Source organism: Microtus oregoni, unplaced genomic scaffold (genome assembly GCF_018167655.1).
Source record: "Microtus oregoni isolate MIOR12 unplaced genomic scaffold, Mior012 000002F_ref0000024, whole genome shotgun sequence".
Taxonomy (NCBI): domain Eukaryota; kingdom Metazoa; phylum Chordata; class Mammalia; order Rodentia; family Cricetidae; genus Microtus; species Microtus oregoni.
The window spans coordinates 47,684,732-47,711,785 of NW_024543061.1; the positions used below are offsets into that span (position 1 = coordinate 47,684,732).

Here is a 27,054-nt window from a genome sequence, read left to right on the forward strand (position 1 = left end):
TGTTCTCATTCTGTGAGGTTACAGCACCATCTACTGTCTGTGATACTAATCCTTCCTTTCCACGGAACTTGTATGTGCATGGGCATGAGTGTTCAAGTGCGACTTTGTTTGTAGGCAAGCGGAAAACTTTATCTTAAAATGCATTGTCATTGCCTTCAGAAATGTGTGTCATTTCTTTTGGAGTCTTGATAAATACTCCCTTATTTTGTATCAGTAGATGCAGTAAATGTCCCTGAAATGCAAGACTGTATTTCTTTAATCAGCAAAGATCTCATTGGGCCATATTTTTGCATTGTTTATGGTGTGATTCGTGCTATCTTATTGACACTAATGGGATTCTTTTGGGACCCTTTTGTTCAATGACTCATATGGGAGAATTACTCATGTGTAAGAAGTGAAGGCAACAGGCCTTTAATTCCTCCTTCTTAAATAAAAAAAAAATCTAATCATTATTCGAAGCAAATGTGTATGAACCTTTTTAAAAATCTTCCATTACAATCAATGTACATCATGCAGAGGTTCTAATTATACTTTAACTTAAAGATGCTCTTTATTTAATTTGTCATTGAGAAGGCTTTTTGTGAATGTCCCTTTAGACTGTCATTTCTTTAAACCATAAAGAAAGCTTCAAAAAGAAAACATTACACCAAGATGATAAATTTAGCCAATTCTCCACTCCTACCCCTGATTACTTACTTGCTAGTCTGCTTTAAGAGTATTCTTATTCATGGCCCTATTGCAGCCAGGGTCTGGGTTGATATCTGTTACTCCTGACTCCTGATACCACCAACGATCATGTAAATACTTGAGGTCTGAGGCCAGATGAGGACCTGCAGCTGGGGCCAAAGAAATCTGAGTGACCTGCACTGTCACATCGGGTGCCATGTTGATGTCCAGACCAGGCTGAAGCTAAGGGGCATGTTTCAGCAGTAGCCCTACTGAAGCCAGGGTCTGAGTGGCTGTCTATTACTCTTGATACCATTGAAGAACATGCCAGGAGTCTGTCTGGGCTACCATCTGAGACCAAGGTGACATCCACACCTGGGCCATGTTTGTACCCAAGGACTATGTCATGCCAATCTGAGTGGCCTGTGATGCCACCTTGGGCCATAGTGACATCTGTTTCCTGAAACCGTAGTCCTACCACAGTTGGGATCTCTGATGCCTGTAGCCCATGGTGCCACTAAAAGCCACATAAATGCCTGGGGTCTGGGCTGCCATCTCCGGCCATTTGGTGTCCAAGGGCCATGCTGCCACTGGGGCTGCTGAGGGCTATGTCTAGGTCTATGGCCCTACAACAGTGCAACAGACACCTACAACAGGGTCTGAGTTGCCGTCTGTGGCTTCTGATACCATTGAAGGCAATGCAGATGCCAGGGGTCTGGGCTGCCACCTATGGCCATGTTGGGTGTCTGAAGACCTTGCTGCCACAGGGACCACACCAATCTGAGTGGCCTTTGCAGTCACATAGGGCTAGTCCTGGGCTGATGACATGTGCCATGTCTGTGGTTGTGGCCTAACAGTAGCTAAGATCTGTACTGATACCCAAGGCCCGTTTTACCGCAGGGGGTCATAGGAACCATGCATGTTGAAATCTGAAGGACATGCTGAGCCAGACTCGCCCCAGGATAGCTAGCACTGCCCCTGCTGTACACTGTTGCAGGAGAACTAGCACCGCCACCTCGCCATGGCAAAGTTGACCATAGCACTCACCACAGGCAGAGGAGAGCTGACCACAATGGCATGGGCCTAGGAGAGCAGACTCTGTCCCTTGCCTGAGGTAGTGGTCTCAATGACCCAGACGAACCAGTTCAGCTGCTACCCAGACCCACAACCAAAGTCTTGGGTTGGCCCATCCTAACAGCTGCCCCATCTATGACCTGCTGTAGTAAGCAAAGAGAGCTTATGGAATGATAACCGCAGGATCTCCATGACTGGAGGCAACAACAGGATATCCGAGAGGAGTTTTGGGGAGAGTCCAGCGATAATGGTGTGCCATAATTCTTGAACCAGACTCATTGTAACAAATATTTTTGCGGGTGGGGTTGAATAGAAAAAAGGGGTATACTGCATGACACATCACAGGTTCCAAGGCCACTAAGATGAATGAAGAGGTGTTGGAAAGATAGAGGAGTAAGGTGGGTTTTTTTCTTTGTTTGTTTTGTTGTGTTTTTATTTAATTTTGGGAGCATAGTGCAGGTGTGAGTGGTATATACAGGGACTTGGATGTAAGCAGGATTGGGTGTATAATGTGATATTTCCAAAGAATCCATCAAGAATTATTTTTAAAATAAAAAAAGAGTATTTTTATTGATCATAGAAACCTGGACACCTTTAGAAAACTCTTCGCATTTAGAAAGGCATCCCTGCTGAGAGACACCGCGACTTCAACACGGTGAAATTCCAAAATAAGGGCATTTGCTTTGCCTGGTAGCATGCAAAAAGAAGACCAATAACACCAAGGGGGTGGACTATGACTGACTTTCACACAAGTTATAACTTTTTCTTTAAAACAACCAACTTGATATCAATAGTTGAACCAAGACTTGAAAGGTAACCAAGGAGGTTGAGGTGTCATTAAGAACGATTCATGTAACACAGTAGGGTACAACACACACTCTCTGCTACACATTAGAACCAGGAAAAGTCTCCAACCATGATGATCACAAGATCGCTTGCTGCGCAACATACTTGCCACCCTCCGTTAGCTTGTGACATTTCCGTTTGTGTCAGCCACTCTTATTAAACAGCTCTATTTGGTGTTTGTTTTCTCTACTCCTCGATAATGGACCGTGAGTACTCTGCTAAGAGGTGATTTGTAAAAGGCTCTCTAGTTTCTACTCAGTATGACTGGGTGTTTTCCTTGATGTCATCTATCACATTGCTCAAAGAACCAAGGCAACAATTAAACACCTGGACTCAGAAAATGGCTCATGCATCACTGTCCTCTTTTACAGGGTTAAGGGGATCTGTAGAACAGTGTTGTGCCCTACAATGCCTGGCATGCAAAGGAGGGCAGTTCTGATAAGTCAGTGTTCCTTTTCATGATGGTTTTGTGCAGCCTCTCTGTGTTCTTTATATGGCCACCTTATTTTTGCCCTAATTGTGGTTTGCCAGGAATGAAGCCACTGTTGGAGACAGGTAGAGCTGAGAAAGCATCTTTCAAAGGGAGGTTTTAATTGACAACTGTGTGCTGAGTAAGGGCGATTTAGATTGGCAGGCTGGCCCTGCTTGGGCAGATGACCCTATGTTCTTTTTGGGAGGTACCCATTCCATTCAGGATTACATTTCAGAAATTCTTCATTTCCTTTTCTTTCTTCTGTTTTGATCATGTCCCTGTTTGCCTCAGGTTGGGGAAGGGCATGAAATTTGTACCTTTAATTAGTATTAATAAATTATGCAATAATAAACAAATATGTCATAGTAAAACAATGTGAAAAGAAAAGCGTGCATGGGTTTCTCAAGGATCCCACCACTGCTATCCTATGTTCCTATTCAACTCCCCAGCAGAATGGATTATTTTTAAGTAACTCTATAATAAAAGTACAAATTGTGTGTAATGTAAAACTTCAGTTTTTAGATGGCATCTGCTCACCACCTAGAGTTATCTTTTAAATTTTAGTGTTGGTGGCATATTTTATTTTATTTTATTTTTTCTTCTCATGTGAATGTGTTTGTGTTGTGTAATGCATGTGTACACTTATGCATGTTCTCATGTGCATCGATAAACATGTTTGTTCAAGCACACATGTGCATGTGTGTTAGGGCTTGTGTTGATATTTGGAATTTCCTCCTGTTGTTCTTCACCTTGCTATCTAACGCAGGGTCTCTCAGTTGAACCCAGAGTCTGTTGATATTGCAAGTCTAGTTAGCTAATTTGCTTCAAGGATCCTTGTCTCTGCCTGTGTGTTGAAATTAGTGTGGCTGCCCCGTGCCCCCAGCATTATGTGAGTGCTGGTGATCCAACTGCCAGTCTTCATGCTCACAGGGCAAGCACTTTAGCAGTTGAACCCTCTCTCACAGGTCATGTGTTCTGAATATTTACATGTTAAATAAAATTGAAACTAAACAACCTTCCCTTCTTTTCCTTTCCTAGCAGAAATAAAAATCAGAGTGGCTGACTATGATGGATGATGAGATGGGTTGAAGAGCTCTATGGACAGATGGGTCTGTGGGCCCAGAATTGTAACATGAAGGGCCAGGCCTGCTTGTTTGTTGGGGTTTTCATCCTGCCCAGCTCCCCAGCTGTTTAGTTCCAGAGAAAAATCACACACAGATCTCTATAAGTTATAAGCTGATTGGCCCATTAACTCTAGCCTCTCACTGGCTAACTCTCACATCTTGATTAACCCATTTTTCTGATCTATGTTAGCCACCTGGCTCAGTACCTTTTTCAGTGGAGCAGATCACATTCTACTGCTTCAGTGGTCTGGGCAGGAGTGGGAGGAATCCACTTCCTCCTTCCCAGAATTCTCCTGTTCTCATTACCTCATTTCTACTTCCTGTCTGTTTTTCCCACCTATATTTCCTGCCTGGCCAATCAGTGTTTATTTAAAACATGATTGACAGAATACAGACAATTCTCCTGCACCACAGAATCTAGGACATGAAATGGTGGTGGATAGGTACAGAGCGATGTAGAGTAGGTAGCCAGCAAGGTTGGGGGATTAATAATAAGCACAAAAAGAAACTCAAGACAATAAGCAAACATTTGCAAAATAAGATATATTTGAAGCTATAAATGTTTATGATGTGCATTCACTTAAGTGTGTGTATGTGTTTGTGTGTGTTTGTGTGTGTGTGTGTGTGTGTGTGTGTGTGTGTGTGTGTGTGTGAAGAAGACATCAATAACAATGAGCACATTGAGTGTCCCTATCTGGGTTTCTCAAAAGTATATTCAACTAAAACATACCAGGATTCTTGAAGAAGTGACTGATTCTAGAAGAGATAGAGAAGGGGGAAAATGTAAGATAAGCCTAGGGCAGAGGAAATGGCTCAATGGGAAAGCACTTTCTGTCAAAAGATAAGGACATGTTGTCAATCCCTAGCACACATGTGAGAGAGAAATTCTGGGTATGGTTACATGTATATGTTCCTTAACACAGAACAGTCTCTCCCTTTCCCTACTCTTCTCCATCTTTCTGCTTTCTGTGTCTGCATCTCTATCACACACACACACACACACACACACACACACACACACACACACTATTCATACAAGAGAGGTCTAGAACATCTTTTTAGACCAGAATGTAACGAAATGATGAGTGATAAATTACCAACAAGTCAGAGACCCCAGGTTCAAATGACCCCCATTGGCCAAAAATGGGGAATTTTTAATCATCAAATTAGTAACAGTGGTATCTTATAAACTGTTGGATAAAATAAGAAGTCATAAGTTGTCGATATCTTTAGGTAAATGAACACACTACAAAAACAAGAGCGTTTTCCCCTAGAGTAGAATGCCATTTGGTATATGTACATACGAACAGCAGCCACAAAGGATCATTTGACAACCTTTATAGAAGTAGTTGAAACAGGAAGGAATTTGTGTGTAAACTCAGAAAACCTTCCTACACACTGCCCACCAGTCACAAGGGGAAAAAAGCCAGGTAAACACCATTGTGGGTGGGTGTTGATGGAAGGAGGAAATTAGCAAATACAAGATGTAACAGACCTTATCCAGCCTGGCTGGACATCAGTGTCACTTGTACCCATTTCTGATGGTTCTTTTATCCATTTGAATACCTCTCCAAATGGAGATGCATGATGTCCTCAGGAACCCCATTTTCCTGTTAGAGAGATCCAATGATTAGAAAGTCCTTCTAAGCAGGAGTAAAACTGTCCTGTTTCTCTTTCCTTTCTTCTGCAGGGAAAATGCAAAACAAGCAATATCCTTCATGGGTCTGGAAGCTCCTATCCCACTTCTCTTGATGTGTCTTTCTTGTACTGAACATTCTCAGTGACTTTTGCTGTTTAAATGTACTTGACTCTTCAGCAGTATGTGTGTACTAATCTGTCAGGGACTCCAAAAGACACTAGTGGCAAACTGTGCCCCGACGAATGCAAAATACAGCCGGATTATTACCTCCTTAAATTGGAATAGCACAGGCAATGACTGCAGCAGAAGACTGCATTAGCTTTCTTTGGCAGTTACATGGATTCCTCACATAGTGAAATACTCATCTTGTCTTTGGGCATTGCCAATCTGGTAGAATATGCTGAGGTTGCTATTCTTTTAATTTTTATCGGTTTTTATTTAGCTCTCTATTTTTCTCTGCTCCCCCTGCCTCTTCCTTTCCCTTCAATCCACTTCCATGGTCCCCATACTCGTAATTTACTCAGCAGTTCTTGTGTTTTCTACTACCCATGTAGATTAGATCTATGTGTGTCTCTTTTAGCATCCTCATTGCTGTCTAGGTTCTCTGTGATTGTGATTTGTGGGCTGGTTTTCTTTGCTTTGTGTTTAAAAAACACTTATAAGTGAGTACAAGTGATAATTGTCTTTCTGGGTCTGAGTTACCTCACTCAAAATGATGTTTTCTAGCTTCACCCATTTGCTTGCAAAATTCAAGATGTCGTTGTTTTTTCTGTGTAGTACTCCATTGTGTAAATATACCACATTTTCCTTGTCTATTCGTCAGTCGAGGGGCATTTAGGTTGTTACCAGGTTCTGGCTATGACAAGCAATGCTGCTATGAACATAGTTGAGCACATGTCATTGTGGCACGATTGAGCATCCTTTGGATATATATTCAAAAGTGATATTACTGGGTCTTGAGAAAGGTTGTTTCCTAGTTTTCTAAGAAATCGCCATACTGACATACAAAGGGGCTGTACCAGCTTGCATTCCCACCAGCAATGCAGGAGTGCTCTCTTTACCCCACAACCTCTCCAGCATAAGTTGTCATCAGTGTTTTTTATCTTGGCTGTTCTTACAGGTGTAAGATGAAATCTCAGAGTTATTTTGATTTACATTTCTCTGATGACTAAGGATGTTGAATGTTTTCTTAAGTGTCTTTCAACCATTTTAGATTTCTCGGTTGAAAGTTCTCTGTTTAGGTCTGTACTCCATTTTTTATTGGGCTATTTGTTCTTTTGATGACAAATTTCTTGAGTTCTTTTGAAGTATATTTTGAAGATCAGATCTCTGTCTGATGTGCGGTTAATGAAGATCTTTTCCCATTCTGTAGGCTGTCATTTCGATAATTTTTAAAAATACAGTTTTTTGCTATTATCCCTGTTAAATTTCATCCTAGATTTAAAAAAGAAAAAAAAAAGAAAAGAATGCATGGCCCAGTTTGAGTCACTAAAAAATCTTAATTTTCATCTATTATTTAGGACATCCTTTTTTCATATATACCTTACAAAAAATTGATAAATTAGTTTATCCAACATTGATTCTATTTTTATTGAAAAATAGGGGCCAACTACAAAGTGTTGAAGATTGCCAGCAAGCATGTGACCTCAGGATTATTGTCATCATCCATCAGCAGCCTTTGCTGTGACATGTAGCTATTATTAAAAGCAATTCTCTGTTCATGTTCCCTTACATCATTAAATGTAAACTATTAGTTCTTTGGCATGTTCCACGACTTTGAAGAGTCCCATATTTTTAGCTCCTTCCTAAAAAAGAAATAATAATTTTAAAAAGAGAAGACATATCTTACCAAAAGACATTATCACAACCATCACAAGAAATTTGCTACAGATGATTCAATATGACTTAACACTTGCACACATACATACACTTCCTTATATAAGCACCAAATGAGTATCCTTAGCACTGTGATTGAAATGAGAAGAACTTGCTGTGAGACAATGATCTTGTATTAGTTTAATAAAAAGACTGATTGGAGGCAGGATGACCAGAATAGGAGAATTCTGGGTAGAGAAAAGGCTCAGTCTGCCGTTGTCACCCAGACCCAGAGGACACAAGATTAGAATGCCTCACTGATAAAAGTACCAAGCCATGTGGCTAACACAGACAAGAATTATGGGTTAACGTTAGGTATAAGAGTTAATAAGAAGCCTGAACTAATAGACCAACCATTTATAACTAATGTAGGCCTCTGTGTGTTTCTTTGGGACTGAACGACTTAAGGGACAGGGCAGGACAGATTTCTGTCAACAAGAAATTATAAAGTGAAGTGGAAGATGAGACATGCAGAAAACAACATCAAAACTAGAATCATTGGGCTTAGGGAGATGGTTCAGTGGGTAAACTGTTTACCATACAAACATGAGGACCTAAATTTAAATCCCCAAACACACATAAAGCTGCATTTTGTGGTGTGCTTATAATTCCAGACTTCTGCTGTATGATAGGATGTGGGAATAGAAGGCACCCCAGAGGCTCACAAGACAGGAGGCAGGTGTGCACAGACTAATAACAAAGACACCTGCCTCAAACAAGGTAGAAAGCAAAGATTGACACTCAAAATTGTCTTTTTTACCTCTACGTGTATACTAGGTATATGCACATCTATACTCACCCACTATTAAAAAATAGTTTTTAAATGGGATTATTATCCCATGGGCCCAAAGTGGTTTTTAATTAGTGTATATTCACTGAAAAATGATTCATTTTATTACAACTTTTTTATATCTGTGTATCATTGGTAATATTCAATCCACATTACACTCTCATGTCCTTCCCTGCCTTCTTTTTGTTTCTCTTCCTTCCACAACATATCATGTATATATATATATTCACACACACATATTGAGACATGGTCTTTCTATAATCCTGTACATCCTGGAACTCACTCTGTGGACAAAAATAGCCTTGTACTCACAGAGATCTGGCTGCCTCTGCCTCCTAAGGACTGAGATTAAAGGAGTATGGCACCATGCCCAGCTCTTTATATACCATTACTATTATTAAACCTAGATTCCATACCCAAAAGAAAACATGTGGATACCTGTCTTTATGAGGCTGGCTTATGCAACTTAACAAGATGGTTCCATCCATTTCCCTTCAAATAGTGTAATTTTATTCTGTTTTTATGACAAATCAAACCTCCATACCACATTTTCTTTATTCTTTACCCATTCATCTGATAATGAACATCTGGGTTGATTTCATAACCTCACAGATGTGGGGAGTGCTTATTTCATAATCAAAGTTGTGTAGGTATATGACCATAACCGCTTGTGTCTACAGATAATTCTAATTCAGAATGTTTGTTTCCAGTATCACCAAGTCAGCATATAAAATGGCTTGGATATGTATTATCATGTTCACATCCATTTGTTAATCTGATTGTCTAAGTGTCTGATGATTAACTGTTCCCTGTGCTTGTTAAGCTGGAACAAAGCACTTGGTTTATTTAGAAAACACTGCAGGAAATAAAATAATTTCTGTAAACTCTTAGTAGCTTCAGCAGTTAGTAAATAAATGTCAGTCAGCATCAGTGTCCTAGAGTCCTGGATCAGTCGCTCTCCGGGTTGAAAACAGGAAACAACTATAGAACATTTGTTCCTGGGTGCTATTGGTCCTACTTACTGTTGTCACATAATTGTGAGCAGATTCAAACAGCATCTTGAGCTCTAATTGCCTCTGAGAACTCTGTGCCTGGAACAACAGTGAGAGTGGGTTGTCAAAATAAAGTCATAAGTGCAGGTCCTTCGTGATCTTGATGGATTAAAACCAAAGGAAGGGAGACAGTTGGTTTTGGCAAGAAGCCATCTGTTTATTTGTGTACAGCAGTTGTATTCAAATTTAAGGAAATTAATCAAAAGCATCAGAATTCCTAACACAGTAAATGAAAGTTGGTGAAAAAGTAAACACTGATAAAAACCCAAGGACCTAATGAGGTTTTCAAACTCTTTAGTTTAATCTTCTCCATTCCCTGGGAGACCTCTCTGCTGTGTGGACATGCATGACTTACTTCACATTGATCATTGCTACTGCAGAGCTCAGAGCATGAATTGGCAACAAGCAGCAAACTGATGAATTAGCTGGTGTCAGGACTACAACAGGGCCAGAAGGATCCTGTATGTAAGAAACCCAGCTGATCATTGGTTAACAGGCATTAGAGTTTCATTAATAAAAATCTGTCCCAGATCCCTGAATGTGTTGGGAATGTGACTCTATACTACAGGGTATGCAAAGTCATGAGGTCAATTTTCAACACAAAGGAAGAGAAGTTATACAAAGACAAAAACATACACACAAACACTCAATTTTAAATGCATGTAGACTTCGGGATTTGTGCAGACTCCTTGGTGATAACCCAAATGTCAGGTTTTAAATGCCTGGATGGTTGACTCTACTCTCCTATGTTTGGTATGTAGACTTCCCACTAGAGACAGCATTTTAGGGCTCACTGCCAGTTACCTACCTTTACAGCACTCTTTGTATCCTGTGGCAGACACTCTTAGACTCCTTTCTGCACTCAACCATCTTCAGTACTCTACACATAATAAAGACTGCAAATTGCTGTCCTTTGCCCTTAACCTTGCAATCTGAAAGATTTGTGCATGGATCTCATGCTCTCAGCTATGAAGGCAGGCAGAATAGTACAACACACAGTTCCTTAACCACTCTCGGCCAACAGTCCACATGTCTATTAGACAAATAATAGTGGTATTTATTATGAATAAGTGAGATTAAAGTATGCAGAGTGCTAAACAGTGCTAAGGGTCTTGGGATTGACTGTCATTATTCCATCAGGCTCCTCCATCCATATGCGATGTCCTTGAAACACTTTGTAAACACACACTTATGTATGCACCAGTATATTGTACAAGGTCTGCACAGGTTTAAACCAGACATAGTTCTAGCAGAGAGAGGGGAGTAGACATGGGTTCCCACCCCAAACCAAGAAGTTATTTGCAAATAATATTCACTGGCAAGAGGAAAATCAGTTTTCTCCAATGGATTGTATCAACAACACTCCATGGGGCAGGTCCCATGCCCAGGAATAGTTGGCCAACAAAAACAAACTTAATGGTTTGTTGTGTTTCAGATGTGTGTGTGCTTTTGTTTTGTTTGGACAGTTTGTGTCTGGTTGGTTCTTTGTTTTGATTTTGGTTTTGGTCCTTTTTGGGGTTTTGTTTGATAGATTTTTATTTTTTTACTTTGAAAGAAAGAGAGAAAGAACATAAATCTGTTGGGTAGAGAATGGGAAAGTCTCAGGAGAAGTTGGGGGAGCAGAAAACATAAACAAAATGTGTAAAATTTTTAAAATAAAAAAAGTGTGTTACAATAAAACTCATCCTATACCCCACAAATATATACAGATATTGTCAATTAGAAAAAGAGTAAAACCAAAGTTAACCCCCCCATGAAATATGATTTTAAAATTCCTATCAAGATTTTTTAAATTTAGTTAGTTTATTTTGTGCCCTGACCCCAGTTTCCCCTCTCTCTTCTCCTCCTATTCTTCCTCAAAAACCCTTCCCTCCTCCCCTCAATCCACTTCTCCTCTGTTTCTGTTCAAAAATGGACTGGCCACCCATAGGCATCAACAAAACATAACATATCAAGTTGCAGTAAGACTAAGCACCTCCCCTGTATTAAGGCTAGGTAAGGCAACTCAGTATGATGAGTAGGTTAACAAAAGCCAACCAAAGCATTAGGTCAAGCCCTGCTTCCTTTATTAGAAGTCCCATAAGTAGACCAAGCTATACAACTGTCATCTATATGTAGAGAATCAGTCCCATGCAGGCTCCCTGGTTGCTGGTTCAGACTCTGTGAGTTCCTATGAGCCAGGCTAGTTGATACTGTGCATTTTCTTATGAAGTCCTTGACTCCTCTGGCTCCTGCAACCCTTCCTCCCTCTCTTCAGCAGGATTCCCTGAGGTTGGTCTAACCTTTGGCTATGGGTCTCTACATCTGTTTCCATTAGTTACTAGATGAAGGCTCTCTGATGACAATGGAGTAGGCACCAATTTGATCATAGGAGAAGGCCAGCTCAGGCTATGTATCCACTATTGTTAGGATTAGCTGAGGTCATACCCCAGTAGTAGTATAACTGGGTATTGAGACAGATGAGTCCCAATTTTCTGAAATGCCATATTGATTTCCAAAGTGGCTGTACAAATTTACACTCCCACAGCAATGGAGGCATTTTCCCCTTCCTCCACATCCTCTCCATCATAAGCTATCATTTGTGGGTTTGATCTTAGCCATTCTGGCAGCTGTTCTTTGCCTTACCGAAGAAGTTTTTCAGTTTTATGAGGCCCCATTTATTAATTGTCAACCATAGTGTTTATGCTATTGGTGTTCTATTCAGGAAGTTGTCTCCTATGCCATTGTGTTCAAGGCTATTTTCCACTTTCTCTTCTATCAGAGTTAATGTAACTGGATTTATTTTTGAGGTCTTTCATCATCTTGGACTTGAGTTTAGTGCAGGGTGATAGGTATGGATCCGTTTGCAGTCTTCTCCGTGTCCACATTCAGTTATGCCAGCACTATTTGTTGAAGATGCTTTCTTTTTTTGCCATTGTATATTTTTTCCTACCAGAGTGATTTTAACCCAAGCAGTTCTTTTAATAAGTGTTTATATATCTCATAAACTGAAACATACTCCTACAAATATGAAAGATACTGAATTTTTGTTCTCTCTGTTGTTGATTATGGTGGTAGATTTGATTTAATCTTGCTTGCAAATTATTCACTTTGGTTTACTTTATGGACATTTGATGAGTGTGACTGAATACAGATTTCATTCAGGAGGCATGTACCCGGGCACTATGTTGAATCCATATTGCTTATTATCATTGTACTATCTGACATTATTTATGAAACCCTGTAGTATTGTAAAGAACCACGTGTGGGTTGGAAGTTGACAAATCTCTGCTAAGCAAGCCTGTTACAACCCTGAAGCATAACTGATAGAAACTCAAATTGGGGTTTGACCTAAAGATCAGAAAAGCAAAGCGGCCTACCACTGGCTCTTACCTCAATCTCACCTGGAAAATGGTGATCCTGCCTCCAGGAAATCTCAGAATGAGACTGTGACTGTGAGCTCTCTCCTCCTGTTTTATATTCCTCTCTAGGGCTGGGATTAAAGGCGTGCACTGCCCAATTTCTGGGACAACCAATGTGGCTACTGAGATTAAATGTGTATGTTACCAGTCCTGGTCTGTAAGGCTAACAAGTGGGGCTGTTTTACTCTCTGATCCTCAGACAAGCTTTATTTATTAAAATACAAATGAAATGCCACTACACAACCCAATTAAAACAAAAATGTAAAGGGTAACATTGAAAACTAATATTCTTTTAAAAGTATTTGTTTCAATTATGTATGTGTGTTTGCATGCATGTGGGAAGAGTCAGTAGGTACCCCAGGAGCTAGGTGGTTGTCACCTGCCTGATAGGAATGCTCAGAACAATCTGGTCCTCTGGAAGAATACATGATCTTAAGCACTAAGCCATTATTCCAGACCCAAAAGTAATATTCTTTATTTTGGAGAAACAATATACAGATTTTACCTTCCTCATGATATTCATTACCTTTATGATTATATTTGTAATAAAATTCCTTAAGATGACTACTAGTTTCAAAGTAGAAAGCTATAAATTGATATATTATGCAGATTATAAAATAGCTTCATTAAGATACAAGCAAATGCATATTAAGTTGGAAGGAATGGGGTGCCTTATCTGCACCAGATGTAAGAAATAAATCAGTGGAAAAGGAATAGCCTCAATTCTACCTCGGAATAATCTTAGAACTTCTTTGGTTTGTGAGGTTGGCACCCCAAACCCTGAAGCTCAGTATGAAAGGGGGCAGAAAAACATTGTGCAGAGTCTGAGAATCAGCTTTTTGTTGTGGACAGTAGGGAGGAGGGGGGACCTGGTGAAGCCAGGCCCAGAAACTGCTTTTTCTTCTCTTTCTTTTTTTTTTTTCCTTAATAAACTTCAGGGTGTAACTTAAAGACAAATTGCCTATTTTTTTTTTTTCTGACCTGGTTCCAGAGTTTGTGATGGGTGTTAGCTCCTTTCTGAATTCCACGGACAACAGGTTTCTTGAAGCCCTGGGTCTGATTTAAGGCCCTGGTTTTGGCGGAGGGGTGTTTCCTTTGTCATGCTTATGATGATGAAAAACAAAACAACTGAAAAATGATGAGCCTGAAAATGGAGGGAAATTCTACCTAAACGGAAATAAGTCTCACTACTTCTCAGCCTTGTGCTGACATCAAGAGATAGCAGAAGTTTTATGTGGACATGGTTTGATTTCACTTTGTATGGGAATTGCTTGCTTTATTTTATTGCCCTGACTCTGAATATTCCTCTCAATTTGCTATACTAAAACACTAATTACTTTTACAATGACAACAACAACAACAACAAAAATGCAAAGTAGTTTCTGCAGTACACTGAGCTCCCAAGGTCCAAATGAGGAGCAGAAGGAGGGAGAACATGAGCAAGGAAGTCAGGACCACGAGGGGTGTACCCACCCACTGAGACAGAGGGGCTGATCTATTTGGAGCTCACCAAGGCCAGCTGGACTGGGACTGAAAAAGCATGGGATAAAATTGGGCTCTCTGAAGACCATGGCGGACAATGAGGGCTGATGAGAAGCCAAGAACAATGGCACTGGGTTTTGATCATACTGCATGTACTGGCTTTGTGGGAGCCTAGGCTGTTTGGATGCTCACCTTCCTAGACATGGATGGAGGAGGGAGGACCTTGGACTTCCCACAGGGCAGGGAACCTTGACTTCTCTTCGGACTGGAGAAGGAAGGGGAGAAAAGAGGGGGAAGGGGGAGAGGAGGGAAGAGTGGGAGAAGGGGGAGAGGAGTGGGGGGAGGGGGAGGGAAATGGGAGGCCGGGAGGAAAAGGAAATTTTTTTCAATAAAAAAAATATATATAAAATGAAAAGTAGAACACATTTCAAATTACATGGATTTTCCTGATTGCATGTGAGTAGACATGACTGCTCCGTGGGACCGTTAAGAGGAAGGGTTTTTATTGTACATATGAGAGAGTATGGCCAGAGCCATCTGGAAGAATACAGAGCAGAGAGAGAGTTGTAGATTAAATGAGGCCAGCAGACTGGACCTGGCCATGAGAGAACCAGGATTGTGTAAGAGAGGAAGACAAAGAGCTTATGGACAAAAGAGAAGGGACAGCAGAAATACCAGGATTATAAGGAGAAAGCGTAGCTTGTGGGAGGAAGCCCATGAACTGTGGAAGTTTGGGGTAGGGCAGGAGGTGAGAAGGGCTAGGATGTTGGCATTGACTATGAAATGTGTAGCAGGCACTTGTGATATTGAGGGAGGCTGCAGGTCAGCATGCACTTTGGTATGCTAATAGGTACCTTACACAGCCATTTGTCCCTTCTGCGGGTCATAAGGGAAATGGTTCCTTTGTTTGGCAGGAACTGGATTCGCCAGTTCCTGAGAAATGCTGGCATTTGTCTAACCTCCAGAATAGAGTTCCCTTTAGACATGACAATATATAGGTACGAACAGAGATATAGCTTTTAGTGAGCCCAGAGAGATGTGCAAACCTTTTAAAAACAGCGTCTTTCAGAGTAGCTGCCAGCCAGCGGGCCCTTGTATGCTTGTCTCCAGAGATATCACCGCATGGCTCTTGGGCTGAATTCTATATATGCATAGTGAGAAACTTCATCTTTTTATATTGAAAATAGCCCTGTATCTGAATCTGGGCTCTCAGGTGACTGAAGCTTGTTGATGTCAACTTAAGAAGGATGAGATCACCAAACCAACTGCTTCCCTTCTGCTCCAGGTTCCACAACTTCTACACTACGTTTCCACATACACCATATCACTGCTGTTGCTGTTTGTTTTGTGTGAGGGCAAAGGGGAGTTTGGAGGCTCTGGAGATTGAAATTAAGGCGTTACATATATAAGCAAGGAGAACACTTTACTACTAAGACACATCCATGGCCCCTTTTTTTTTTTCAAATTCCAGACCCAACAAAAGTGATGGTTCCCCCTTCCAGCATGGATGTCACTGTTGGAGAAAGCATTGTTCTTCCATGCCAGGTGACACATGATCACTCCCTGGACATTGTGTTTACTTGGTCATTTAATGGACACTTGATAGACTTCGACAAAGATGGAGACCACTTTGAAAGAGTTGGAGGGGTAAGTACCAAAGCCATGCTATCTGTAAGAAACAGCACACCACAAGTTCTGTAAACTGACCCAAACAATTTTGTTTGCATTAACTTGGAAACAAATGGAAAGCTGTTGTTGAAGCATCTTATTTCCCAGAGCTGTGGGTTACTTCCTGCTCCTTTCTGCATCACTTACACAGTCACTGATGTCATCCGTAGCATGCATAACAAACCTGATGTCAGGTTAGCTGTTGACTGCTGTATGTGAAGAAGGAAAATGAGGTTCATAAGAGTTATATGAAATGACTTTTCTCTACAGCTACTAAATGACATGACTCAATTTTGAACCTCTCAGCCCAAACTCTACTCTCATATTATATAATATGTCCCCAAATAAAGTGCCTTAAACATAATTTCCTTATATGCCTTCAGGTTGCTATTGGAGTCCTCTGGGCTCTTATGGGAGAGTCATCATCATAAAGTTGGCACTTATTCTCTTGATTCTGCAAATACACTGAGGAGATTCATCGTCTCCATGGAGTCCAAATCCAAATGCTTCAATTTTTGAAATGCCTTACACTTCAGTACACTGTACATTATCATTGAATATGTGCCAAGAGAAGGTTACATCTAGAAACAATTGTCTCTATCACAAACTTTTTCAACAATTATTTCTCTGCATTATCACAGCTCTACATGTCCATTGGAAATGAATACTCCCTCTGAAGAGCACCGTCTGGGAAGGCCTAATCAGAAAACACCAGAGTATAAAACTGGGGCTATGATTTGAAAAGCCCTTCCCTCCCTCAACTGCCGTAGATACGGGATTTACTGATTTGCCCATCTCAGCTCATGTGTATCTCGTTAGGTGGAATATAAATGCCCTGAAGCCAACAACTCCTTCCATGGGATTACTGGGATATATTTTCAACCTAACTGTTTAATAATTCTATCCATTACATGCATGCTTAGTTTGTTGGAGTTTGAGTTGCAGAACACTAAAAGGGATTTGAGTGACTATTCTCTCAATTCTCCCAAGGATGATATCACTTTGGATACACGGGAGAGAAGTTAATTCATTACACCAGTGGATGCCTCTGTTTGTTAGGAATTCTCTCTTGGAATATTGGTTGAATAAGGCTGGATAACATTTCCATTATTAACCCTTCTGGACCTCTTTCATGTAGCCCAGCTTAGTGAGAGAGATTCTGTTTCACTGGATCTTTGGTGATATCAAATGCTTTAAAGGCTAAAAAATGTGCTTAGCCCCATGCCTACCACAAAAAGAAATACTTTAAAAACTCGAATGGCTATATACTCTGAAAGAAGGATAATATTAATTGTAGTAACAGGGCTGTATATGCTGAGAAATCCCTTCATCAACTATTGAATAGTTGTTTTCCACATTAAAACCAACTTTATAGACAAAGTTGATATGAAAAGTATGATTTTGGATAATTTCATGAGCTAATTAGAAAGGATTGATGGTTGATGACTAAAAAAGATCCCTGGCCAATCAGACCTAATAGCCATTATGTGCTATTTCATTTGAGATGCAAAGGGAGACGTCTTAATGGAACAAAGAACCAAGGGATACTTAGCATCCGCAGAAGTACGCTCACTCAGCTGTCTTTAGTGGCACACACTTGTAAAACCAGCATTCAGGAAGCAGAAGCAAAAGCAGCTGAGTTTGGGACATCCTTTCATTGTGAGGTGTAGGCCATCCTGATTTCAATAGAAAGACCTTGTCTCAAAAAACAATCAAAAATTAAAAACCAAAATAATTGTTTTCATTTGCTTTTCATAGGGAAAATGCCTCTCTTCTATGCAATTAGTACTGTCACCGGGATCAGCTATCCAATGCTACTACAAACACAGAGGAGGAAGTAGGATAGCCACCAGTGTCAACCACGTTGATGATGTCAGGATTTCACAGCTGAGCTAAGCATGTGCCATTCTGAGCTCAGACACATTTGAGTTTGCACTTCCCAAGCTAGCCGAAGAAGTAATGGCGGATAGGCTCAGCCTGTTTGGTATTTTGGAAAGCTCTTGTTTTGTCGTTCTCTCGTGTCCCCCAGTGCTCTTTCAGAAAAAGAACGGAGGCCACAGTTGGAGTAGGGATCAGATACACTGCTAGTCTTTTGTTCTTTTTGGCAGGAATGTAAACATAAACCACAGTAAAAGTTGGATCTGGATATTTCTAAGGGACAGAACAGCCTCGCTCTGTGAGACTCCTTCATTTCTCACACTAAGGTTTTTCTCAGTTTGATTTCAAAGCAAGAAACGTCACTAAAATTTAAGAATAGCTAAGACACACTCCCGGTCACAACCAAAAAATGTGAAAACAGGTCATGATGTGTCAAAATAAGTTTCTTTGACACTCATCCCCTAGTGAATAGGATGAATCACTAAGACAGTATAAATATTTCTTTAATGCCAATAGATCTTCCGCCTTAAAATCAACATTGCTCCTACCTCAAAATCAATATGGCTTCCATTTTAAAGTAAATATGTCATCCACCTTAAACCAATATGATTTCCCACCCCTCTACACATTTCCATCACGAGGCTTAGTTTTTATTTACATCTCTATTTATTTATTTATTTATTTGGTTTTTCGAGACAGGTTTCTCTGTGGTTTTGGAGCCTGTCCTGGAACTAGCTCTTGTAGACCAGGCTGGTCTCGAACTCACAGAGATCCGCCTGCCTCTGCCTCCCAAGTGCTGGGATTAAAGGCGTGCGCCACCACCGCCTGGCTACATCTCTATTTAAAGTCCCAATATGTGACCTATTTTAGGTTCACAATGCTGATTCCTATTACTTGCAAAGTACCTAACCATTTATCAATCACCTTATTCTATATTCGTTCCTCAATTCTCACGGGAACCCTATGAAATAGGTTAGTAATTATTTTCCCATTGTTTTAGACTGAGGTGTGATCAGTAAACGATGGAATTGGATGAGAACACAGTGTTATAAGTGAAACAATGTTCAGACAAAAATGTCTCAGCTCTTCTTGAGGTGGACTTAAGGTCTTTGGCATGATTGTTTCACAAAGAAAATTGATCACGGCCATCAGTAAGACGGGTTTAAATTTATTCCATGCTTCACAGTCTGTGAAGGGGTTTCTCACAGGCCTTCAGTCTCATCTGATTCTCACTACAGAGCACGGCAGGAAACTCATCCTTCTCTGAAAGGCCAATAAACCAAGAGGCAGACAGATTAAGAGACTTAGATGAAGTCACACAGCAGGGGTGGCCCCCAAACAATTTGGTCCCCAGACTACATCTCCTCCTCCAGACATTCTCCTGCCTTTCTTCTCCTAATCCTACTTGCAACAATTGGTGCTCCTGACTTTGTCCTCACCCTCAGTAAATGTGAGGTGTGACCCTGGTTTACTGAAACAAAAGAAGAAACTCAGGACTTGTTGCTTGCTTGCTTTTTGTTTTTTTGTTTTTTTTCCAGCGGGGGTAGGGAGGGTTGTTTTATATTGTTATTACTGTTGTTTGAGACAGTGTTCCTCTGTGTAGCCTTGGCTGCTCTAGAATCCACTCTGTAGCCCAGGCTGCCTGCCTCTGCCTCCTGAGTCCTGGGATTAAAGGTGTGTGCCTCCACCACCTGGCTAACACGTTGCTTTCAAATAGGGATAAATTCTTCCCTGGAAGGAAGTATATAATTACTATCACTAACAAGGGATAGGTCTGGGAGGTGGCTCAGTGGTAAATGCTGGTCTGCTGAGCACAGAACCTAAATTCACTCCCCCAGAACTCATATTAGGCAGATCTCTGTGAGTTCGAGGCCAGCCTGGTCTACAAGAGCTAGTTCCAGGACAGGCTCCAAAGCTACAGAGAAACCATGCCTTGAAAAACAAAAGCAAAACAACAACAACAACAAAAAAAACCAAGGCATGGTAGACTATGCTTGTTTTTCCGATGCCGAGGAGACAGAGATAGGCAGATTTCTTAAGCTGGTTTGACTGCCAGTCTCATCTACTTGGCAAGATTTAGGCCAATAAGAGACATTGTATCAAACGACAATGTAGATAGTACCTGAGAAATGACACCTGAGGTTTTATTCTTCTCTCCATGCACCCACCACATACATGCACCAGCATACACACAAACATGTATACACATGTGTTCATATGTATGTGCCTACACAGGAAACAACAAGGATTGTAACTGTCTTTTGCTACATATGTAGCTTAAAGAAAGTTGTCTAGCCTCTTTACCTCAGAGTTTTCTCATCTGTAAATAAATTAGCAAGAATGTCTGCCTCATAGAACATGTGGGAACCTGTAATAGGGAGGCTGCATGTTTGTTCCCGGCTGTCCAGACATGAAGTACTCAGAAACTGTATTATTTAAATAACTTCTTGGCCAGTCACTTAAGCGTATTGCTAGCTAGCTCTTACGTCTAGTATTAACCCATATCCTTTATTTTATATTTTACCACAAGGCTCGAAATCTAGTGGCAAGGTTACTGCTCGTGGTTTGTATCTTTTTCCTCTGGCGGCTCCATGGCGTCTCGCAACTCCGCCTACTTTCTCCCATAATTCAGTTTAGGTTTCCCCACCTATCTCTGTTCTGCCCTACTATAGGCCCAAAGAAGTTTCTTTATTACTCAAAGGTAATCACAGCATACAAAGGTGAACTTAGTCTGTTAACCCAACTAAAGCACTTGGAAAACTCGGGATGTATACAAAGTCCTTCCATGTGTTATTCATTATCAGTGCTCTTTGGAAGAATAGCAACTTCAAAGTCTGTGTCAACTTCCTCTTTTGTAGTTGGGATTCTGAAAGAAGGGAACATTTCTAGTCTAACCCACAAAGTGGTCACTGCTTTTTTCTCCAAGCTTCTCAATATCCAGGGAATAAAACCAAGCTCCAAGGTAGAGCAGTCTAGTGGAGAGATCACTTTGTATTTATGAAAAGTCATTTTCTGGTGGGCAGTGTGGAAACGGTTTTGGGGCACACAGGCATCCATACTAGGATGTAATTAGTCCCATTCATCTGCTAATCAAACATGCATTTGGCATTTAGAAAACAAATTAGCACTATTCCACACTAGATGATTCAAGATTTCCTTAGAGAGTCTGGCCTTCATAATCCTTTAATTCAAACCTGAGAGCAATCAAAATGCTGGCTGCAAGACAGGGTTCTGCAGAAAAATGCAGATGCCTCTGAACGTAGATTTGCCTCCCCTTTCCAAATATAGAATCTCAACGTCTCAGAATGCAAGCGCCAGCAATAGACTTAGGGCATTCTGAAGGGAACCCATAAGGCTCAATCAAAAACCATGTTGTGTAACTTTGAGTGATGCCAGCAGGAATAGGAGACTGATCCAGACACCTGAGCTCCTGTGGAAGATAAGCTCTCTGAAAACACTGGTGCTCTTATCTCTCAGGCTGGCTCACATAGTTTTAATAGCCATGGCTTGCATCACTAATGTTTTCATCAGCCGGTGTAAGATAAATCCATTAGTCATAGTGTCCTTCATGTGATAATGATATTTAGGGCTCATTAAAAAGTAATTGTAGCCACTTTCCTCTACTTTATCAGCAGGATTCAGCTGGTGATTTGATGATCCGAAACATCCAACTGAAGCATGCTGGGAAATATGTCTGCATGGTCCAAACAAGTGTGGACAAACTCTCTGCCACTGCCGACCTGATTGTAAGAGGTATTGGACTTTTATTTTTGTTTCTATATTGCTTGCTTTTTGTCCTTTCAATATCCCTATGATATAAACTCTACCACAGCAACATAAAGCCTCAATGCTTTTGAATTATGTTTAAAAAAAGAGGAATAAGCTAATCATTTTGCATAGTGGTTAACAGTCTATAGTTTTTCAAACATGTATTTTTTCATAAAAGATGGGTAATGAATGAATAACTGGAAAGTGCACTGAGTAGGTTCGGCTTTCCTACTGAAATGAACTCCTATTGACTGTCCCAGTTAGGACTACTGAGTTGATAGGATGATCTAGAATAACCTTAGGTTAACCAAACAATTATTTAAAAAAGCGATCCAACAAACTCTTCTGTGTTTCCTCTGGACTGAACCACATTAGTGTTTTATGTTAGTGGGATAGCAGGGGATTAAGTAAACTCATTTTTTCCAAAATTATTAAGGCTGTATTTACTACTTTGGAGGCCACAGGATCTGGGAGAATGGGGCCAACACATGAGGCAGACTAAAGTCTCATACAACACCCAACTTTATTCAGAGCATCAGACAATAAATACTCTAAGGGTTAAGGAAGGTCACCTAAGTAAAGGTTTCATGAGTTCCAGCTATATACAGTCATGAGGACATGACACATGCAGCAAAAACATGTTTTTCTATAGAGACATGTAAACATTTAATTGAATAACCCTATCAAGAAATAATGAGTAATCTGAAATAAACTGACTTCTATCTGACAAACCTGTAAGAAGCAGAAAAACACATGCTAAGAACAATTCCGTGATTTGAAGAAGGTAAGGTCACAAGATCACTGTTTTCTCACAAGAACTCAGAATTGTCACACAGCCCCATTCCTGGACCATGTTCTGACAAGGCTGCCATGATTTTAAAGTATGGCTTGATGAGGAAACACTTGCCTAGACTATAGTAAATAGGAAAACACTCCATACAGAATGTGGACCTTAATGAGATTCTTAGTACTGCTGACAGGAACTACATTAAATATTTCAGCCATGGTTACCCTGAATGAGTCCACCAGCTAAAGAAAATTCTAGGCTTCAAATCAACTTACAAAAGAAATTTGGGATTTCTAAGATTCTTCACTTTGAAAGAGCGATGGTTGCACAGCTTAGGCTGGCTTCAAACTCACGACTTTCTTGCCTCAGCTCTTCAAGTGCTGGAATCTCAGATGTGTACCACCACACCAAACCAACAGGGAAAAAAAAAAATTATGTTGGGCTGACGGGTGTTTTATCTATGCACCATATGTGTGCAGTGCACATGGAGGCCAGAAGAGGGTGGTAGATCCCCAGGGTTTGGAGCAACAGCGAGCTAGCTGTAGGCCACAATATGGATTCTGGGAATTGAACACTGGTCCTGCAGAAGAGCAACTGGTGTTCTTAACCACTGAGTCATCTTTAGCCCATAAAAATGGAAAATAAAATGAAAATTGAAAGTTTGGGGAACCTAACAGGATTTTTTTAAAGTTGGAAACTGGCAATCAAGGTGAAGATGATACTCCATGGTGCAACCTTTGCTCAGAGTACACACTGAACTCTGCCCAATAAAGAAGCAAGCAAATAAAAGGCAATCTGGAGCATCAAAATAATCTGATGCCTCTGAACTCATTAATCAGAATTCCTAGATGTTGGGAATGTAAATTTTGGCCAGCCACTTGAACCTAAAATACAAATCCTGGATCAGAATTGGAACCAGAGTGAACTTGAGGACACAGGGAATGGGGCCTTCTGAGAATCAATAGAAAGTATCGCTGAATGCCCCCGGCAGGTGTGAGGGGAAAATGCATAGGAATTAGTGACTTAATTGTCAAGAAAGCTTAAAGAAAATCTGCATTCCCATTATGACTGCTCTAGTTATGTGCTAATTATCTAAAAAAGAACTCGAGACATGCTGTAGATAAAGGTTAAATTAAAAAAAATTAAAAAATTATATTCTCAACGTAGGTAGATCTGCCTATAGAGTCACTTATAGAAATGTGTTTATTTCCATTTTAAAAACATACCAGAACTAATCTCCTCTCCCCTTAGGGACAAAAGAATTCTATTGCTGGTAATTTATCCTCTATTTAATTAGGATAATGTTCAGATCAGCAGTTTAAAAACCAATAAATTAGACTAATAAATATTTAACTCAGTAGAACTTGAAGTTCTGAAATGATATTGTATACTTCATTTCACAGAAAATAGCACTAGATACCGAGAGGAATTTGCAAGCGCAGTCTAAAAGAAACTCTAGCCTAATCAGTTAATAAGGCCAATAAAGTAATATGACATTTAAAGCCACAATCTTTCATTTTATCTCCTCTTGCTCTGCCCTTGCATCATTTATGCATATTGCAGTAGGGAGACAGAAATGCATTGCACTAGCCTGTAGAGGTTTTCCCATTTGGAACAAGTGAGAGTTTGGATGGTGTTGACTCCGGATTCTTTAATTCCCTGGTGCTGCTTTACTTAATCCGCAGCTATCTCATGGCCTCTAGCAAAGCCCCCCTTTCCCTGAGTGAAAAGCAGACTCTGGCGTCAAAATAGCTGTCCCTGTCGTGTGACAAAAACATGTTACAGTTTGCTCAGTGGACATTTTGTTGTTGTTGTTTTGAAAGAAGGGTCCAATTTTGCTTAAACGAAGTCAACACTCCCCAAGAGTGCAGCCACGCACTGGTGAGGATAGGTGACAGAAAGATAAAGATTGAGAGAAGCCCCTCCAGTGACAGGTCCATGCCACCCCTTCACTGTCTTCCTACACAGCAGCCACAAAGGGGCTCAGATACTTCCTATTGATTTGATTCTCTGAGCTGTTGAAAGGGAAGACTATTCTATTTGCAGTAGTTCTAAAGGCTCCCGAACAACAGTCACAAAGAAAAGGGGTGGAACCTGAGGAGGAGAACACTGGTCAGATACAGAAGAGCATATATTGTCTTCTGGACTTCCCCTGGTTATTAGGAGTAAAAGATCAAAGGTTACCTCGGCTCTGTCTAGGTGACATTAGACTGCCATGCTGAAATGTCACCATGGAAAATTAATCAGCTCCAGCATACACATTTGGAGACATTTCATTCGGGAGTGGTGGTGGGGGGGGAGAAGATAAATTTAGCCTCACCTGTGAATCTCGGAAAGAGATTGTTAAAGAAGCAAAGAGAATGCAGGCTGTCGCATAAAGGTGAAGGAGTGAGGTTTCAGAATTTCCACGAACTTTCCGCCACTCCGGGAGAGGTCTCCTTTTTACCTTGTCCCTGTGACACAGCCCTGCAGCCTTTGGAGAACTAGTATGATTGCTAATCTGGGAATCAGAAAAATACCTCTGGGGAACCTCTCCTTATCTGTCTAGCAAGTATGGGGGTTGTCACCATGTCCCTCGCCATCACCTCTTATTTCAAGGTAATGTTTAAGCTACCATTTTTAAAAACGCATTTAACTGTCAGGGCATAGCTTTTAATGCACACAAGTGGGAACGTTCTGGGTCTTTAGTCTGGCCCCATTGATGTTTCCCCTCCTGTTTTCCATCCCTCTCTATACGAGCTGCAGCCTTCATCTGAGTATGATTTCTTCCCTGTTCAGTGGTTTAAGTACATAGAAAGTAGAGAAGCTACAATCATCGGGGAAATGAGTAGAAAATTTAGGTATGACTTATAGAAACTGCTCCAGAGGGATATTAGACTCCAGCCCCATTTAGGGATTATTCTGAAGAGGAAGGTCTTGTGACTCTTGAGAATTGACCATTTTCACAGTAGTCCCTTGGCATAAGAGAAAATGCAGCTGCTAGATGCAGTTAGGATGGCAGATGGTGCCCCAGCATTCTCTGCTAACATCAAGGTATTCCATTATAACTCTTAGTTTGTCTGTTTGTAGTTCTCCCCTCTATTCTGTGAACTCCTGCAAGCAAGGGTATGTGTCAGTACATTGCTATACTTTCAAAGTTAAGCAGGGTTCTTGTTACCCACTGTTTTTTTAAAGAGATGATGGGATAGATATGTAGGTACTTAAATGAATGACGAGTGAGTCAGCACCCGATTCAAGTCAGTGGATTATGTACTTGGACATCTGAGTATCTTTCTGATTCTGAATGACTTGCTTCCTCCCAGGCCCTCCAGGTCCCCCAGAAGCTGTGACTATAGATGAAATCACAGACACCACTGCTCAGCTCTCCTGGAGACCTGGACCTGACAACCACAGCCCCATCACCATGTATGTCATCCAAGCGAGGACTCCATTCTCCGTGGGCTGGCAAGCAGTCAGTACAGGTACCATATTGCATGCTGAGTGCTCGTGTCTGTCAGAGGCCTCTAGAATGAAGTGTGTATGAAATATGAAAGAACCAGGAAACAGGTCAGCATGGCTACAAATGATACATTATGTCTCTGTTTCCCACATAGAAGCCAACTCTAGTTTCTTTGAAATATCTAACTTGTGGTGATATTTTGTTTGTGCTATAACAAATGAAGCTTAAAGATCAGAGGGTAGACCAGGCCACTAATTAGCCATACAGGCCAGGCAGTATTAGCACACACCTTTAATGGGGAGGCAGAGGCGTCTGGATCTCTGTGAGTTCAAGGTCACCTGGGCTACCTGAGATTGAATCAGTCAAAAAGAAAAACAGAGCCAAGAGATGGTAGCCCACACCTTTAATCCCAGTACTTGGGAGTCACATGTCTTTAATCCCAGAACTAGGAAGGTGGAGACAGGAAGGGTGGAGAAAGAATATAAAGTGGGAGGAGACAGGAGCTGAGGACATATAGTCTGAAAACTTGTGGAGACAGGATACCCCTTTCAGTCTGAGGATTTCGTAGAGTTAAGAACTAGTGGCTGACTATTTGCTTCTCTGATCTTTCAGCTTTCACCCCCTAATATCTGACCCTGGGTTTTTATTATTGAGACCAATTAGATTTGTATTACACTAACTTACATTATTGTTGCTGAACCTGAACATTAGTATCTATGGGATACTGTTATGAGTATTTTTATTTTCTAAACAAGCTTGAAAGTATTTATAAAAATAAAATACATTGAGCTGTGTATTACCTAAAATTGCCTCCATACCACTGTGTTCCACATTGGAAAAGTAGTGGAAAATGCAAGCCTACAATCAGTGTTTGCAAGATTCATGTACAGCTGTCTGGAGCATAATATCTAAGAACTATGTAGAGTCTTTTGCATGGCTGCCCCAAATGCACATATAACTGATTTGGAGATAAAAAGGTATGGAAATGTTTTAACCAGTCACACAAACTCTAGTCTGTGCATTTCCCCCCTTTTCTGCTTTTGTGTTAGGCTCTTTGTCATTGTGACAAACACTTAAGAGAAACAGTTTAAGA

At 40.7% G+C, this 27,054-nt stretch overlaps 1 protein-coding gene across 6 annotated transcripts in view; it reads left to right on the plus strand.

The window, feature by feature from the left end:
• Cntn4 (contactin 4) overlaps positions 1-27,054 on the plus strand; it is a 995,812-nt gene that overhangs the window by 948,194 nt on the left and 20,564 nt on the right. For 5 of the 6 annotated variants that reach the window (XR_005972615.1, XM_041635217.1, XM_041635207.1 and 2 more), the window contains 3 exons: positions 15,893-16,068; positions 21,600-21,720; positions 25,825-25,983. Coding sequence is in view for 5 of the 6 variants with exons in the window: in XM_041635217.1 (XP_041491151.1) it covers positions 15,893-16,068; positions 21,600-21,720; positions 25,825-25,983 (456 nt within the window). In the remaining variant the exon portion in view is untranslated. The remainder of the gene's footprint in view (positions 1-15,892; positions 16,069-21,599; positions 21,721-25,824; positions 25,984-27,054) is intronic. The other variant, XM_041635233.1, reaches the window with a different exon arrangement.